The sequence below is a fragment of the Blennius ocellaris genome (assembly GCF_963422515.1).
Source record: "Blennius ocellaris genome assembly, chromosome: 19".
Lineage (NCBI taxonomy): Eukaryota > Metazoa > Chordata > Actinopteri > Blenniiformes > Blenniidae > Blennius > Blennius ocellaris.
Genome location: NC_137668.1, coordinates 19,492,407 through 19,509,816, shown reverse-complemented (window position 1 = coordinate 19,509,816; position 17,410 = coordinate 19,492,407). Strand labels below are relative to the sequence as shown.

Sequence of the window (17,410 nt, the reverse complement as noted above, 5' to 3'; positions counted from 1 at the left end):
AGGTGTCTATAAATGACTGTGACTGATGAATCAAAGGACATTGAGATTCCAGCAGTGGTAAGTATGCATCATATAAGTACAAGGTCCATTTGCCATGCTAAAAGACAAGCTAAACCCACAGCTCAGGCCCCTTCTTATTTTGGACTTTTCTTGTTGTTTGACTTTTTCACGTGGGCGATGAGTGTCTTCCTAGTCCATGTCTCAAAGATAAATATGTCCCATTATTTATCCATCCTTAGCCAAAGCCCAAAATGCAAACCTTCATTTTAATAAAACAGTCACCAAAGTGGCTCCAACAACATCTAAACTTTATTTGCTCGGAGGTGTCGAGCATTTTCAATCTACAATAAAATGTGGACTTCCCGCTGTCTCCTTTGTGCCGTTATACATTCTCACACACCAAAACAACATGTTCATCAAGCCACACTTTGGCAGTTATTTACCACTTTGCTGCAGCAGGAGGTGAGAGAAACCTCTCAGTCTGTGTCTTGCTTCAAATATCTGTTCCCATAAGAAAAACACCGGTCTGATCATAACACAGCCGTCCCCACACACACACACACACACCACAGGGGCCCACTGTGACCAAAACTGAGAAACACAACCGGCAATAGGTAGAAATCTGAGGAGTTGATGGCCCTCATGTTCATCCTCTTTCATGAGGGGCCTCAGCGCAAAGAGTGAAACAGTTTGAGAGGACCGGGAGGTGAAACTGTGAGAGAACAGCAGCTTGTTTAGAATCACAGAAAGACGTCATGAACGGCCAACAAAAACAATACACTTGAAGTACTAACAATGAGTCTGAACTACTTTGTTCTTGGAAACTCTGCTTCATCAGCAATCCTGTGATGTCCTTGTTGTTTTCTTGGTCTCGAGATGAGTTGCTAACATTTGTTTGTGCTTCTGGAGAAATAGATGGCATGACCGGGACTTTCTTTTGCACCAGCATGGTCAGACTCATGACTTCTTCTTTTTTTTCTTTCTTCTTTTTAATGTATTTCCCTTTGCCCTCTGCAGAACCAATGAAATCTACACTTTCTGTTGCTCTGTTGAAGGTTACTTTTCTGGACTTACCTTATGAGTGTTTTATCATCTGCACTAGTGTTATTGTGCAGTAGTTTGCTGCTATAGCTGCAGCTATAACAACAATAGCACCAAGAAGGTACTTTATGCTTGGATAAAACATTGCATTTGTGCACAAACACATCAATGTCGAGATTTATCCATCAGACAGTTTCAGAACTTTGTTATTGTTAGGATTTTTGCTCTATGTCTTATCATTTTACCTTTAACCTGATTTAGAGTAATCGGTCTAACATCCATGTGTTATGGGTTCAAGCTTCACATAGACTTTATTGAAAATCAAACAACTTTCTGTGTTCAGTGGTTCAATAATCTGCAACATCTTTGGTGGTTTCCTTTACGTCAAGCAAGATGTTTCAAAATGTTATTGCTTATCTATAAACATCAGCATTTTAAACATTTCATTTTGAGTTTCATTCAGTTACTACTTGGTACGACACAAAGCATGTGCAATGTCAAAGTTAGGGGTTGTTACTTGGACACACTATATATATATATATATATATATATATATATATATAAACACATTACAAGGACTATCGTTGGCACTATCATTGATGTTAGAAACTGTATGAACAACAAAGAAAATGTTTTTAAAAAGCTGAGGCGTTAACAGCATATCGATGCGGCCACCTCTTTGAATATTTGGCCTTATTCACACCTCAGGGGTTTCTGTTTCATCCATCACTCATCTGTGGTGTTAAGTGGTCCACCTGTGTACACAAAGTGTGCCAAAACCCAATCAAACCTCAGGAGAATGTGGGTGTAGCGCTTTGATTTCAGCCGGGTGTGAAAGATCGAAACTAATGTGCTGTTGTGACATTTACAAGTCACAAATTTCAAGCTTCAGCATGCCTTTGCTGCTGCGTTAGCATGAACTAAATTAAAGAAATACAATGCAGGGAGATGTGTACAGTTTTTTGTTTTTTTTTCTTGAACACAGTCTGAGGTGAGGTGGTGCACATGATTCTCTGGCTGATGGGGAAGTCATATAAGAGAGAGGAGGATCAGTGCAGTTGTTCAATGTGACAGCAGCACTGCCCAGACAAAGGACAAGCTCTTGTTTTCTGCATCCACACACAATGGGTAAGTGATCTACTGCAGTTATAGAGTCAGTTATCTATTTACCTGTAATGTTATTTGTCTTGTCTTAATATATTATGATATTCAGAAAACATTATTTCATTTTCGGATGATTTTTACAGCTTGACACAAGTTTTCTTATTTTCACAGAGTCCTTTGTAGATTACGTGGAAAATGAAACTACTGAGTATTCCATTCCAACTGTAAGTACCACTTTGATGTAACTTTCGGTACCAATTTCACCTGTTGCAAAAAGCAGGAACAAGTAATGAAGACAATTCAGATCTTGACATAATGTTGTTGGGATGGTGTAGTTGAAAATATAAGACTGAATCTGCAACTGTAAAATGATGTTTGTGAAAAGAAAGAAAAAATCTGTTTTGGCTTGTGTGTTAGTTTATAATAATATTTCAATTTTATAAGAATTAATTCTGGTTTTAACAAATGCAGCAACAGTCAGTTTCAAAACATGCATGAAACACAATGTACTTGCATTTTGTCTGCTGCTGCATCCAGTTAAATGACACATTAAATGATGCAAGTTGAGTTACAGTATCTGAAGCAACTGTAGAACCTTAGATGTCTCTGTCATATCAGAAAATTTTCCATTGCCTGAGAAAACCTACGCTCTGCTTAGTTTATCTCTGCCCTATATCTATACTTCTGGGGTACTGGTGTGGGCCCCGTGATGGAGCCCCTCAGGTTGGTTAGCTACCCCCCCCTCACGTTTGGAAAGCAGCAGGAAACTGAGCTGTGGTGTGGTTTCTCCTGCACAGACACAACACCTGCACCTGACAGCGAGCCTCGATCTTCTGCACATTCTGGTTAGTTTGTACGTCACAGGCAGTGTTAGATGTCACCTCAGCGAGTCTCCACTAAAAGCATCTCGTGTTACGAAACTGTACAGCAGTTGGTCGGTTGAGTGAACGATATGTATGACAGGAAATGAAAACAAATGGAGAAATAAAAGGCCAGTGGATCTGCAGCACACATCCCTCTTTTATCCCACATCACATGGTCTGTCTCTGATTGCAGGACCCTTCCGACTATGACTACGGTATAGACCCATCCGAGGACCCAGGATTGTGTTACAGAGGCTGGGTGAGGACGTTCCGTGGCCAGTATGAACCTCCCCTCTTCTGGATCATCTTCATCCTGGGTGCTGTGGGCAACTGTCTGGTGGTTTGGATCTACACCACCGTGCGCAACCGCCTGAAAACAATGACCGGCGTGTACCTACTGAATCTGGCCGTGGCTGACCTCCTCTTCCTCTCCATGCTTCCCTTCTGGGCTGTTGACGCCATCAAGGGCTGGGACTTTGGCGTCCCTTTTTGCAAAATGGTATCGGCCGTCTACAAGATCAACTTCTTCAGCAGCATGTTACTGCTCACCTGCATCAGCGTGGACCGCTACATTGCAATCGTACAAGTCACAAAAGCACAGAATTTTAAGAAGCAGAGGCTGTTCTACAGCAAACTAGCATGCCTTGTTGTCTGGTGCATCTCTGCCCTCCTTGCCCTTCCTGAGTTTATCTTCGCGCAGGTGAAAACTGACCCAAATGGACGATCCTTCTGTTCACTTGTCTATTGGGAAAACACAAACAATTGGACTAAGATATTTGTGCTGTCCCTGCAGATTTGCATGGGCTTTTGCCTTCCGCTTCTCATCATGATCTTCTGTTACTCTGTCATCATCCGCACGCTCCTGCAGGCCAAGAGCTTTGAGAAGCACAAGGCCCTGCGCGTCATCTTTGTAGTGGTGTTTGTGTTCATCCTCTCTCAGCTGCCCCACAATGCCCTGTTGATCATGGAAGCCACACAGGCCGCTCATACCACCATCACTGACTGTAAAACGGTAGTTCTCTTTGACGTGGCTGGACAAGTTGCCAAGAGTCTGGCGTTCACCCACGCCTGCCTCAACCCGTTCCTGTACGTCTTCATGGGTGTTCGGTTCAGACAAGACCTCCTGAGGAAGCTGAAGGCTTGTGCTGGCGGTATGGGCACAGGAGGGCTCAGCAAAATACAAGCAGTTCCCAAACGTCCCTCTATCATGTCAGACACTGAGACCACCCCGGCCCTTTCCATATAAACTGACCTAAAGTCCTAAACCTGACAACTCTCAGACATCAGCATTTACTTCATTTTGTCCCCTAGTATCACCTTCTATTAGCAGAGCGTTTCAACGATTAATGGAACAATATGATTACATGTCTATTTTTTTATCACTGTAAAAACTGTACCATACTGTAAATACTGGTTTTTTTTGTATGTACTGTATGTTTTACAGTTTATTTCCAACATATGTCCGTTGTGTGCTGCTGAAGCTGTTTTCTTTTTTAATTTAGATTTTGTTTTCATACAAAATTTTTAATAAAACAAACCAAAAAAAATCTCACAAAGGATACTGTAATTAATGACAGTGAATTTGTTTTCTCCTCAAACCAACAGCAACACACAGGATCAGAATGTGCATGCAAGCTCGGAAAGGAAGCTTTTGGCTTCTAACTGGCAAACCTATTGAAAGTGTTCACTGATCTAACGTACATGCTGTGGTCAGAAACATGCTGGCATGTGGCCATGTCAAACCACAATGTTTTCGGTCTGAGTGCTCCTGTCTGTGTCACTGTAAGTGTTGGCACTCTCGATCGTTGAAACTTCATCTGAGATTAGAGATGACTCCACAGTCTGAATGTCTGCTCATTCAAACCGACGCGCAAGACGTGTCTTGCCACTCGCCTTGCGACAGCGTGCAGTTGAGAGACACGCAAATAAGCACCACAGCCGCAGGTCCTTTTCATATCCCTCTGCAACTGTACTGTGGAGCAGATGACTTCAGGTTTGCCACCGAATGCACACTAAATGTTCTGGATTTTACAATGTAATTGGGACACACATGCATGAATGTCAGCGCAAATCAACATCAAAGCCATTTTAGATGGTGGGCTGCAAGCCTGCTCTCTTTTTATCTGCTGTGGCTCCATGACTCTCCACAACTGATCAGCATGACATGGAGAAGAAGAATCAAAACTGTGACGGACCTGCTCTGATTTTGATTTATCTTTGCACAGTGTTTTAACACTGTTTTTCTTAAAGTCTGGTCCTCAATTAGAGTTTCTCTATTTCATGTTATAGGTCATACTCATGTTGTCAGTTTTAACACCTTTAAAGCATACTCATTGAAAATAGAATATTTGGACCCCTTAATTTTTCTGAAGTGACACTTTTCAGGATCATATTAATGATTATGATCATTATACAAACATGCATATATTACAATTAGTCTATTTTATCATTAATAACTAAAAGAGGTGTTACAAAAAAAGGAACTAATGACTGAATGCAATCCTGTGGTCACATGCACATTATAAAGTATGTTTGTATATTTTACAACCGTTACCCAAAACTCTGTCTTACAATTCATTTTATTTTTATAGTGAATTTCATAATACATTATGTCAGTGTCAGTATTAACACTGTGAAGTAGTGACAGGAAAAAAAGAGGACTCTGCAAAACACAATAGTGTTTGTGTAGACATAAGAAATGTTAAATCTTGCACATTTTCATAATATAAGTTCTTTTTGGATTGGCCTGAACCTATCTTCATGAGGTTGAACAATTTTAAGAAATGAGAACCATATATAGTCATGAAAGGTTAAGAGCCAGGTCTGGATTTTGTCTGTCTTATCTATAAATGTGACTTATAAATGCCTATATGATTCATATCATGGTTGGAGTCAAAGTTTGTTCATGTTCTGGCTTCACGTCATGTCTGTCTTCATGTGTAACTCCACTGTTTTTATTGAACTAAGAGTTGAATCACCTGCATTTAGTCTTGCTGTTTTGGCCGTATGGTTAGATGGACTTTTTTTTTGTGGACTTCAGTAAAGATGGTCTTTTGTTCCACATCTCTATACCCTGAACAAAACTAAGGTTTGAGGAGTGAAGTAAGATTTCTGCTTATGTCACACACATGAAATAACTAAACACATGCCGCCTCTTATTTATTTGATAAATTATCAAAGATCCACATTCAAAAATATTGCTTTCTTCATTAGATTTGGATGTTTGTTTTGGATTTAAAGTTGATATGGAAATTGAATTACGTGACCTCAAATTTCATCTCAACCACATGCCACACACTGAAAGTCATCAACAACTCACAGCTGCTCGAGAAAGAAGGAGAAAGAGGCATCAAAAGTGCATGTGATCTGAAACACACACAAAAAAAGAAGAACAAAATCCGGGGTGTTATTGTGGTCACTGAGGTTGGTCCCAGTCTAGTGCTGCCTACCTGCGCTGAATTCAGGTGAGACCACAGGCACCTTCTGTTACTGTCTGCGTTTTACACCGCGTCTCACTCTCACGACAGGAAACCAAGTCAATAACATGTTCCAGCTTAACGACAGACACTGATATCCCCTGGTGCTCCTGGAAGATGACGTGAAGGCAGGGCAGAGGCAATTACACCAATTGTCCAAGTGAGTACACACCTTTGGTCGTGATATTCACATGTTGAATTCATCTGAAACTCGTGAGTCTCTTGTGTTGCTCACTTGGTGGTTCTTCTTGTGCACGTCAGGGAGAAGTGTATCTCATGCCCCTTTAAAACCAAAAAAAGGGGAAACAACAATGTGCCACATATTGTGAAATCTGTTGCATGTTTCACAACTATCACTGTAAATAATAAGAAACAATAATTTGTGAAGAATGAGAGGTGTTTTTACAGGATTAAAATAGACATTCAAAAGATATTCTTTTATAAAGAGATGATAGATTTCTCTGGGGCTTATGCTTTTTTTCCCTATGAGAGGACAAAAACTCGCAAAAACTCATAATTCATCACAATCTAGTAAATGTCAAATGAAGTGTGACTTAAAAAAACCCAGTCTGGTTCAGAAAACTGTATTGTATTAAAATTAGCTCATGTTTCTGGTTCTCAGATTTTATTGCAGGAGCCTGTTGCTCACAGTTGGTAGGGGAGGTCACCATCCGACATCTAAGGTCAGTGATATGATACTCATCACCACCTGTTCATGTGCTGAAGTGTCCCGAGGAATGAAGTCGAACACCCCCAGTTGTTCCCAACGGTGTTTGAGCACCTTGCATAGCAGCTGGTTGCATTTCTGCAGGGTTCTGGTTCACTAGAGATAGAACAAATAAAGTGCACTGAGTCAACTGAGGCAGTACATATAATATTAAATTCAATGTCCCATCCCATTTTTGCTACTTTTTGGTCTGGTCTCAACTACAACTATATTTTACAATTAAAGTAGCTGATACCCCTAATTTTTTCTCCAGGAAAGTTTGGCTGTTTTAGTGTGGATAGTTAACAACACTGATCAACGATCGGTTATAGCAGCAGTGAACACTACAGGGCTTCCCTTTGTCCACATATTGTTTGTCCACATTTTGTTATTGTAGAATTTGATCCACATCTGATCACATCTGCACACAATACCCCACAATGACAATATGAAAAACGTTTGTTTTCAAATTAAATTAAATTAAAAAACAAACTAAGAAATCACGTATACACAAGCATGCACAGTCTTTGACATGATCCTCATTCAGTTGATTCGACGGGGTTTGGAAAAGCACACACCATCTTAAGAAAAATCCACAGGACGCCATCATCCAATAATGGCATTGATTGATTGATTGATTGATTGATTGATTCATTGATTGATTGATTGATTCATTCCGTGGCAGAGTGGTCCTATGAAAACCACTCCATAGGAAACTCCACATGGCAGCCAATCTGGAGTTTTACACCCGAATGACTCAGATCATGAGAAACTGCATTATTTGACGAAAGAAATATTGAGCTCTTTTTTGTTTGGAGGAAAGCAAGCTCAGCTCATCACCAGGCCTACACCATCCCATAGTGAAGCTATGGGATACCCCTGTACCTGAAAGCAGAGTTTAAAATGGTATAATGGTGACAGGTCAGTAAACGATCATTCCGCATGAGCGCTAAGGTTTGGTGATTTTGGCCACAAGATGGTGCAGTTTGCACAGCAGAGTGAGCCTGTGGTTTGGATTTCAGTGCGAGTCAGAAGCAGGCACACAGCTGTAACGGGCATTCACTCCATCTAGTGGTCAGGGTCAAGTTTGCATGAACAGAGGATTCTGAAGTTCACAGAAATGCAAAAAGAAAAAAAAAAGGAGAAAAAAAAGCCAAAACATAGCAGGAAATGAAGAATGCAAAATACCCACAAGTAGAGCAGCACCTGTGGTTTAGAGGCATCCCATCTATCTTTCTGCACAGGGGACAGTGTGTGTGTGTGTGTGTGTGTGTGTGTGTGTGTGTGTGTGTGTGTGTGTGTGTGTGTGTGTGTGTGTGTGTGTGTGTGTGTGTGTGTGTGTGTGTGTGTGTGTGTGTGTGTGTGTGTGTGTGTGTGTGTGTGTGTGTGTGTGTGTGTGTGTGTAGGAGACATGAAAAAAGATGGATGTCGGGAGGACGTGGTGGAGCCTATGACTAATAGGAGAGACAGAGTAAACATATGTGACCCACTGACACTGAGCAGGCTGCAGTCTAGTTTCAAACAATCCCCACTCTGGTTCTTGTGGACAGCACAAAGCCTCGGGGACGGCGGTGTGTGCATCAAAAGTGACCCGGTGGCTCCGAGGACCGTTCACTGCAAAAAGCGGGTCACAGATAGCTCATGGTGGACATTGGGACTTCTGTAGATTTGAAACTTGTGAGGAACGTGTCAGAATGATGCATAGGGGGAAAAAATTAAATGGGAAAGGAGAGGTAGCCTTTATCCAAGGAAACAGGATCTTCATACCACTCTCTGGCATAAAAAGAAATGTAATAGAACTTGGACCTCCACAATTCCAGCCCAAACAGGGAGCCTCTTATCATCCGCCATCTCTCCCACAGCTAATATTTCACTTCAGCTCCGGGGCCCACAGAATGAGAGACGTTTCCATTTCATGTCAGTCATTTCCAGGCCTGTGTGTTACCTGTGTGGTGATAAGTGTTTGACTGACTGGGAGTGTCGTTAGTCACTGTCCGGCTCCAAGTGACAGCCACAGATTGACGCTGATGATGAGAAGAGGAGGAGGAGGAGGAGGAATGATGAGGAGGAGGAGAGAGGCCTGCTGGATTCATGTCCAACACAAACCTGAAGCGGATGCAGGGGGAGGGAACGCATCCACACACCTACAGCGACTAAAACACAAAGCTATGCTTGAAAACACTGAGCACAAGGTGCAGTTTCTTCCCGCAGTCCAATAACATGAAGGCATATAAATCCCAAAAATGTAAAGGTAAATAACAACAGTGATCACTTCTGCATGACCCTCAAAAACATTTTAACCCTACATGGTGGAACAAATCATGAAGGCTTAAGTGTTGTACCACAGATATGTAGATCAGACCAGATATGTTTAAATGTAAAATCACATTACAATATCATGACTTTGCTTTGCAATAATATATCTACTGTATATAATCTTTCTAAAACTGCCGTTTTGCTCATCCTGAGGAAATCTCCACTATAACATAACGGTGTCATGGTCACAGTATGTGTTGAATACTCTGTCGTAACTGATCAACTGCCACACTGAGGGTGCTTTTAAGAGAAATCACTTTAGTATTGGAACATCTCTAGACGTCTACAATTTACGAAAATTTTTCCTTCAAGAGACACTCAGGATAGTTTGTTGAAGTTATTTACCGTAGCCGTGTAGTTTGTATTTTGTTGCAATAACTGATGGTTCAATTGCCTAGTTCAATTCACATTATGATTTAATTTTCCATATTCCATATTCCATTTAAATGGTTTTTCCTGTCTGGAAATCTTGTGAGCTTGCATGTTCTCCCCATGTATGCATTTGTAGCCACCGCTTCTTCCCACAGTCCAAAAACATGCATGTGACATTAATTGGTGAGCTTTAATTGGGTATGAATGTGAGTGTGTGGTGTTGTCTGTCTCACTGTGTTTGCCCAGTGGATGGATGGATGGATGGTATTGTTAAATGTGTAAATCACCGAGGTATTAAAAGAAATTTCCTAGAAATAAAGATTAAAAACGTACTTTATGTCAGTATGATGATGAAAACTTGTTGCACCCGACAATGTTACTTAAATGAGCCCATAGGAAGCAGCCAACTCAAGAGTACTGCTTGAACGAAGAATGAAGTTGGCAACACTTTCAGTCTTTCAATGACAAATTACAACATCATTGTTTTCTCCATTAGTCTCACGATGGGCAAAGCGAGGTGAAGAAAGAAAAAAGAAAAAGAAAAAAAAAAACAGGAAATAACACAACACTTCAAGGCCAAAAAAGTTCAATCTCTGGACATCTCTGGAACATGTTTTCACCCTCGCAGTCTCCACTTTCCCTTTTACCTCCTCTTCCAGGAGCGAGGCAGTAAGCTGTGAGATGGATGGGCTGAGCGTTGCAAGGTTTCCAAAAGCGAACAGAGTCTGACTGCTGCTCTACCTGAGGAGCAAAAACAAAAGAGCCATCTCTACCTGTAGGACTGTGGGAGTCGAGGCTTTGATCTGGACCAGAAAGAGAGAGTAGTTTGATGAAATATTGATGCTTTTTTTTTTTTCTAACTGTGTCCTGGGGGAGCTCAGTCTGCACGCAGGATGTGCGCGCTGATCCACAATGCTGCTCCGCGCCTGGCTGGATGAGAATGGACTCGACTACGGGGCTCAAAGAGCGTTATCAGCCCTAATGGGCCTAATGATGACCCCCCACTCTGGGCTTGAATCCGGTCAGGGATTCAACCCCCTTTCTCGGTTGATCAAAAGAAGAAGTGCGTTAAATCAGTCAGCACCAATTGGAAAATACACACCGTAGCGATATGTGTCTGACATCTTAACACAATCCTGACAGCAAGCCTGCACAACAAATCTGTATTTGGTGTGAAAGTGGTAATTGTTTGACCTTGAAGCAAAGGCGCAGCAGTTGTAAAATGTACTTGCCGTGTGCTTAGCTCTGTGATCTTAAAGTGTATACTTTAAGTTTATTTCAAGCTGCGTTTTAATAAGACAGCCAAGTCAAAAATTAAACAATTCTCTATACTAAATAATACAGTGCCAGAATCTTGAAACCAGGGATTCTTCTCACCGATGCTGGTTTGGCTGAAGTTTTTCAATCACTGAGGCCTTGTTAATCCCACTATCACACACCGTGGAACATGAATTCAAATGGGCGCTGGGAAAAAGTTGGATTCGAGTTTGTATGAAAAGTGACCCACATTCTTCAGGCAACAATGATCTGCATGGAAGAAGAAAAAAAAAAAATCTGAATATTGATAAATTGCCTAGAGTACTTTTGTCTGAAAGTTAAGAGGGCAACACACTCCAATCAGAGTGTAAAGAGAGTGTGAAAAACGAGGGGGGTTTATCACTCTCCCATGCTCACGTTCATACACAGATAGACGGCGGGGCATAATGACTTCTGCGGAAAAAGCAAAAGCGATTATTTGAACTTGAAGCAAGAGGAGAAGGAGGCAGAGAAACGGGAGACGAGAAGGGGGTGATGGGGGGGTCTTAGGAGGAGCCAGGGGCAGGAGATAGTCTGGGAAAGGTCTCGCGTTAAAGTCGAATTAACATGCCTTTCCATTGGAGTCCATTAGATAATCATATTCATACCACACAAGGCTCAAAACCCTCTCTGTTTCATTATTCCCTTTTAATCCAGTCTGATAAGGGGGTGCAGGCGTCGTGGTTTTATTATGTCGTCATTTGGAATCCACATGAAATCCCCACGGGACGTTATCATTGGGAAATTGCTTTAAGTAGCCCAAGTGGATATAGTTTTGCGTTTATTATTTCTGACGGATTCAAAATAACTGCAAATATCCTTTTTTTTTTCTTTTCCCCCCTCCGATTATTGGGGGCTAAGAGTCTTATCAGTCATTCACACTAATGGCCCACTCGAGCCACCCGATACCTCCGGCAGGGGGGTGGAGGGCTGATGGGAGAGGAAGGAGAAGGGGGGGGGGGTTGCAGTGTTAGAGGGTCCTATACGTACAGGTACAACACATGTGAGCGGGAGAGAGAATAGTGCAACATGAGCAAAGATGGAAAACACACACACACACACACACACACACACACACACACACACACACACACACACACACACACACACACACACACACACACACACACACACACACACACACACACGCGCACACACACACGCACAGTCAATCAGCGCTTTTTCTTCAGGGTGTGTGTGTTTTTGGCGTTAAATCCGGAGTTCCTGGCAAACAGACCAAATGTCAGGTTACGGTAGTCATTAGTGGTTCAACACACTTGTGGTCTAGAGATTAAGGCAAGGAAACACTTGACTGAATCCTTTAAGGCCTTATTAGATAGTGAGAGTGTGGGCACAAAGAGGAAACATGTGGGGCAGCAAGAAGCCTCTGAAATACCCAGCTTTTACATTTTAAATGTTATATCGCCTAATTTGATCTTTTTTTTTTTTAAACAATTTTTCAGGCATGACATTTTATTTTCTTGTTGAAAAGAGTGACTCGTGTATTAAAAGGAACAAAGAAAAAAATGATCTGGTTTTTTTTTAGTTTTTTTTTTAGCAAGAAATGAAAGCCTTTTGGCAAAAAACGTGTTTGCATTTGTCCTTACTACATTGACATCCTTGTCTGAGAGCAATTTATATATCAACTTTTAAGGCCACAGCTTTGAGATTCAGCATCTTGCTTTGATTTCCCTGCTTTTTCCACATGTCTGTCAGAGATTTATTGCCTCGACTTGGCGGGATATATTTTGTGTTGTTTCCATTATTAATAGTAACACGTGACAGAAACCAGAAACTGTTTGCATATTTTGATTTTAAAAATGTTTAAACATAAATTTGACAAATGTAAACACTAAAAGCAGAGAACAGTCCACGTGCTAAAAGCTAGTTTTGCTCGTCTATCTTTCAAATAAGAATTCTTATTCATATATATAGATTTTCTTCAGAATAGTTTTCTTTTTTATCATTTATATCTTTTATTTAGCAATGAGAGGAAAAATGCATGCATTGTTTATCGTGTATATGAGACCAGGACGAGGAATACATCAATCCACAAACTGAACATACATTAATCATCACACTTAAACATTAACAGTTACGAGGGTGCATGAAAGGGTTAAACTGTTATGATTCAAACGTTTCTTCTGATTTTCAGGGGGTTTGGCTCAAACGTCGGACAGCATCAACTTTTTAATTAAGCTCCCATTAAATCTCATTTTCACTTTTACAAACAACGTTAACCCACACCCTGTGTTCATGCTTATTATTGTGGCTAGAAAATGTAATTCCTCAAACCCAGAAAACTGCGTTGGCTCACCGTGGCTCAAAAACCTAAATCTAAATGGTTTTGTTGGCCCAGTGCTTTTTGCTTGTAATGCACTGCAGGAGCAACAGTTTTAATAGCGACAAGCTTCTTCTATGGTAGGTAGTATTTCCTTAAGGGGAAAATGTGTTTTGCTGGAAATTAGGTTTGACTGAGTCATGCTGGAAAATATTATTAACTGTATTTCCATTTTTTTTAGGATTAAGTTGCAGTTTAAATAAATAAAAAGCAGCATTTGAAAACCTGAAATTGTCCTGGTTGTGAGCGTGAACTGCTGCTCGCACATACTGTAATAATGTTACAAGAATTCATATATGCAAATCTATTTTCAGATATGGAAATCTATGCAACATTATAGAACTTAAATTATATGTAACATTTGTGTTAAAATGAGAAACTACTCAAAGTATTTACCAAGAACTCAACCGCATTGTCAAATAAAGGCATTTGATCATGTTTTTATGCCAAAAAAAATCTACATTCCTCACATTTTTACATCAAAATAGAAAGTAAATGAAATATTATACTGCTGCAGTTTATGTAGGCACACAGATATAAAGCAATAATTATATTTAATAATAATAAAGAATTTATTGACAAAAAATTGCAAAATAGAGGATGAACATGAATATTAATTAAAATTATGATTAAAAAGTCACAATGTAGATTAAAGAGTGTACATTGTTAAATATAGGTAAAACTGCATATTTGAATAACTCCTCAAAACTGCAACGCAAATAGCAAATAGCAAATAGCAAATAGCAAATAGCATTTAATTCCTGTGATCTTTCCTTCATATTTTCCAAAATTAACTCACGGCGACTTTCAGTCAATAAGTACAATTTGGACTTTTATTTGCTATTGAATATTTTTTACTGTGCAGTTAGTTCTATCATGAAAACCACCAATGTCTCCTGCACTGTGTTTGTAACTAAAGAGACTTCCGATATCCCTCAGTCTTAAAAAGCTTGCCTGCCTCTGCAGTGAAAAAAACACTCGAGCATCTGTCATGCCTCTGCTCCTCGTAGCCAGTGCAGTTCGAGCAGTCACATCTGTGTGGATATAATATGCTTATTCTGCTGTATCCATGTCACAGTGACATCTGTCCAGCGGCGGAGAATTAAAGGCAAAAATCCAAATGCCTACACAACAATCTGCCAAGTATTGATTTACTGTTCCTCGTGTAACATACATGGACAAACCGGGCACGACATAATATCTCAGTGAGATCATCTGAAACTGGAAACACGCTTCGCCTGACGGTCCCCCATCTGAAAGAAATCAGCAGGAGATTTAGTGAAAGGAGTCGTGACAGAGGTGTGAGGGGAGAGTGGCTGGTTATCGTGTGTGTCTCCACCTCAGAGAGTGTGCCTCCCTGTCTGTACATCTCGGGGTCTGGAACAAACAGTAGTTCCTGCTTAATTGGGGTGAGATCTGGGGCTTAAAGGGGGCCAAGAAGGGACCTGAACCCCTTTCTTTCTCCTCCAGAATCGCTTTGGCTACAGAGGTGCTTTTGATGTGTGCTTTGGCTCTGCGAGTCCTACTTTGGAATATGTTCTTGGGAGACCATTGGTTACTTGCCTCCAGGCGGAATCTCAATCCCCAGGATCCTGGCCCTCTTTGATGAAATACTTTCGGGAGCCGCTAACCCCACTGATGCCCATGTGTACCTCCTCCCTCCTTCTTTACCCTCTTGTTCTCCACCGCCTCACCCCCCCTGCTCCCGCCCTCCACCCCAACCCTTCTCCCCCACACTCACCCTCCACTCCCGCCCTTTCCCTACTACTACTACTACTACCACCACCTCTACCACGTTCCTCGGATTCTCTTTGAGAGATTCATAACAAGGACTTTATCTCTGTGTAGTCCGGACCAGATGAGCACCGTCTGACAAACTGACAGGAGAATTAGTCGTGTCTTACAGACCGCCTTTAACTGTCTCCTCTCTCAGCCCTGTTTCACGGAGCCATGAGCATTTTCTCTTTATCGACATGGATTTAGACCACTTCTGCCTTATTATGTGTACGAAGCTTTCGCGCACATATTTTGCAACCTCCTGATCTCAACTATTTCCATATATTCTTCATTTGAAAAAAGTTAATGTTTCTGTCCTTCATTGGATAGAAATTGCATCTACGCACACTTACACTTTACAGTTGTGTTGCCATCTCGCTCTATTCTGACGTCCGAAATCCATCTTCACACTCTGACAAAGTCCGAATCAAAACACTTTTAACGACAAAGATGTTGACAGGTCTGACAGGAGGTCCCAGGTCCTGATTGATTGAGATTGTAATTAGTCGATGTCGACTTTATCAGCATAATGAAGGGGAAGTGACTCCAAAATGTCCTCGAAAAGACAGAAAATTCTTCATTTTCAGTCAATCACATTATGCTGATTTCTTCATTTGCCACAGTGGCTGATTAGATCAGGATGAATAGACACACTGCGCTTTGATGAACCTGACCTCTCGGCCACACACACACACACACACACACACACACACACACACACACGAAAATCCAAGGTAAACGATTAACGGGTGATTTTATCTCCCACCTCTTCATTGATTGTGACCGCACCCTAAAGACCTCTTTTACCACATCATTTCCCTGTATATTGATTATGTATATTGATCACACCTCACCCTACAGGAGGGCTTCACCCAGCATTCGGTAGCACTCTCAACACAAGAGTCCAGACTACTGTTTTACACCTTCATGAAGTCACCATGATTTCAGTTTGGGTGACAGTTGAGAATGAATCATCCGATTTATAAAACCCCCCCCCCAAAAAAAACAACAACCCCAAAACACACAGTAAGGTTTGTCCTGATAGTTCAATTATTGAGGCTTGTGTCAGTTTAGGTTTTTGTTTGGCTTCAAAAGTGCTTTCAAAAGAAAAGTTTATTTTGTTTATTGGTTAAGCTTTGTCTGGGAGCATTGGTATCCTGACTACAGCCAAATCTAAGGTCACTGCATTAACTTTCTAAAAGGTAGCAGCTGAATAGACACCTCATAAGTTTATTTTAGTTATTTAATGCCAACAGTGTAGTGAATCAACAGGGAAGAAATCAGTGTTTGGTGCGTCTAAAGCAGCATCACTTCGTCTCCTTGCACTTCCACACAGTTTGTAAGTGAAATGGGAGATTTTTATTTCAATTATCTCTGAGAAGTAAACAGACATTGTGGTCTGGTTCAGATCCTTTTCCACCTTTGGATAAACTCAAAGAGGCTTGGTGATGTTCAGATCAGGACTCTGGATGCCACACCACCACTTTCAGGAGCCCTTGTTATTCCTTAATAAACACTTGCTGTAGTTTGGGGTTGAATTTTCTCTCCTACTCAATATGCATTGTATCTACGGATACGTATACGTATACGTACATTACACATGACAACAACTCCAGCACATCACTGTAATTACAAGCTTGAAAAAAACTTTTTTTTATGAAAGATGGTGTTGGTGAAAACTGTTAAATAATACGATGTGGTTCTATAAGATGAAACAAGACTTGTGTTTTTTTTTGTATCTTTATATGAGCCAAGCTGCAAACAAGTAAACTGTCTTCCTTCACATGAATTGCAGAAATACTGAACAATTTGTTCTTAAACTTCAGTCATCCTTGCTTAACCTGGATGTGTTTTCACTTGTCTGTGTGGTAAAACAAACAAAGCTCAGACAGACGTCGGTTTGTGCGCCTTTCCGCTTTAAAAAGTGGGACCAAAGTGCGTAAAAAAAACGCAAAGAAAAGAAATGAACAAAAAAGTAGGCAAGGAAGAAAGAAAAGAGGGGTGCAAATTTTTTTTTGAAAAAAAGGAGGGAGGCAGTGAGTAAAGGAGGGAGCAATCCGAAGGGAGGAGTCAAGCGAGGGAAGGAGCAGCTGGAGTCCCACACTTCGCCCTCTCCCTC

At 41.0% G+C, this 17,410-nt stretch overlaps 1 protein-coding gene across 1 annotated transcript; it reads left to right on the top strand.

Annotated features, from left to right (window-relative positions):
• Positions 1-920: 920 nt before the first annotated feature.
• LOC308143895 (C-C chemokine receptor type 9-like) lies at positions 921-4,254 on the top strand (the record flags this gene model as incomplete). The annotated part of the gene is made up of 2 exons (XM_080514837.1): positions 921-950; positions 3,202-4,254. 2 exons carry the CDS (start codon positions 921-923, stop codon positions 4,252-4,254), a joined length of 1,083 nt encoding a protein of 360 aa, XP_080370963.1.
• Positions 4,255-17,410: the final 13,156 nt, after the last annotated feature.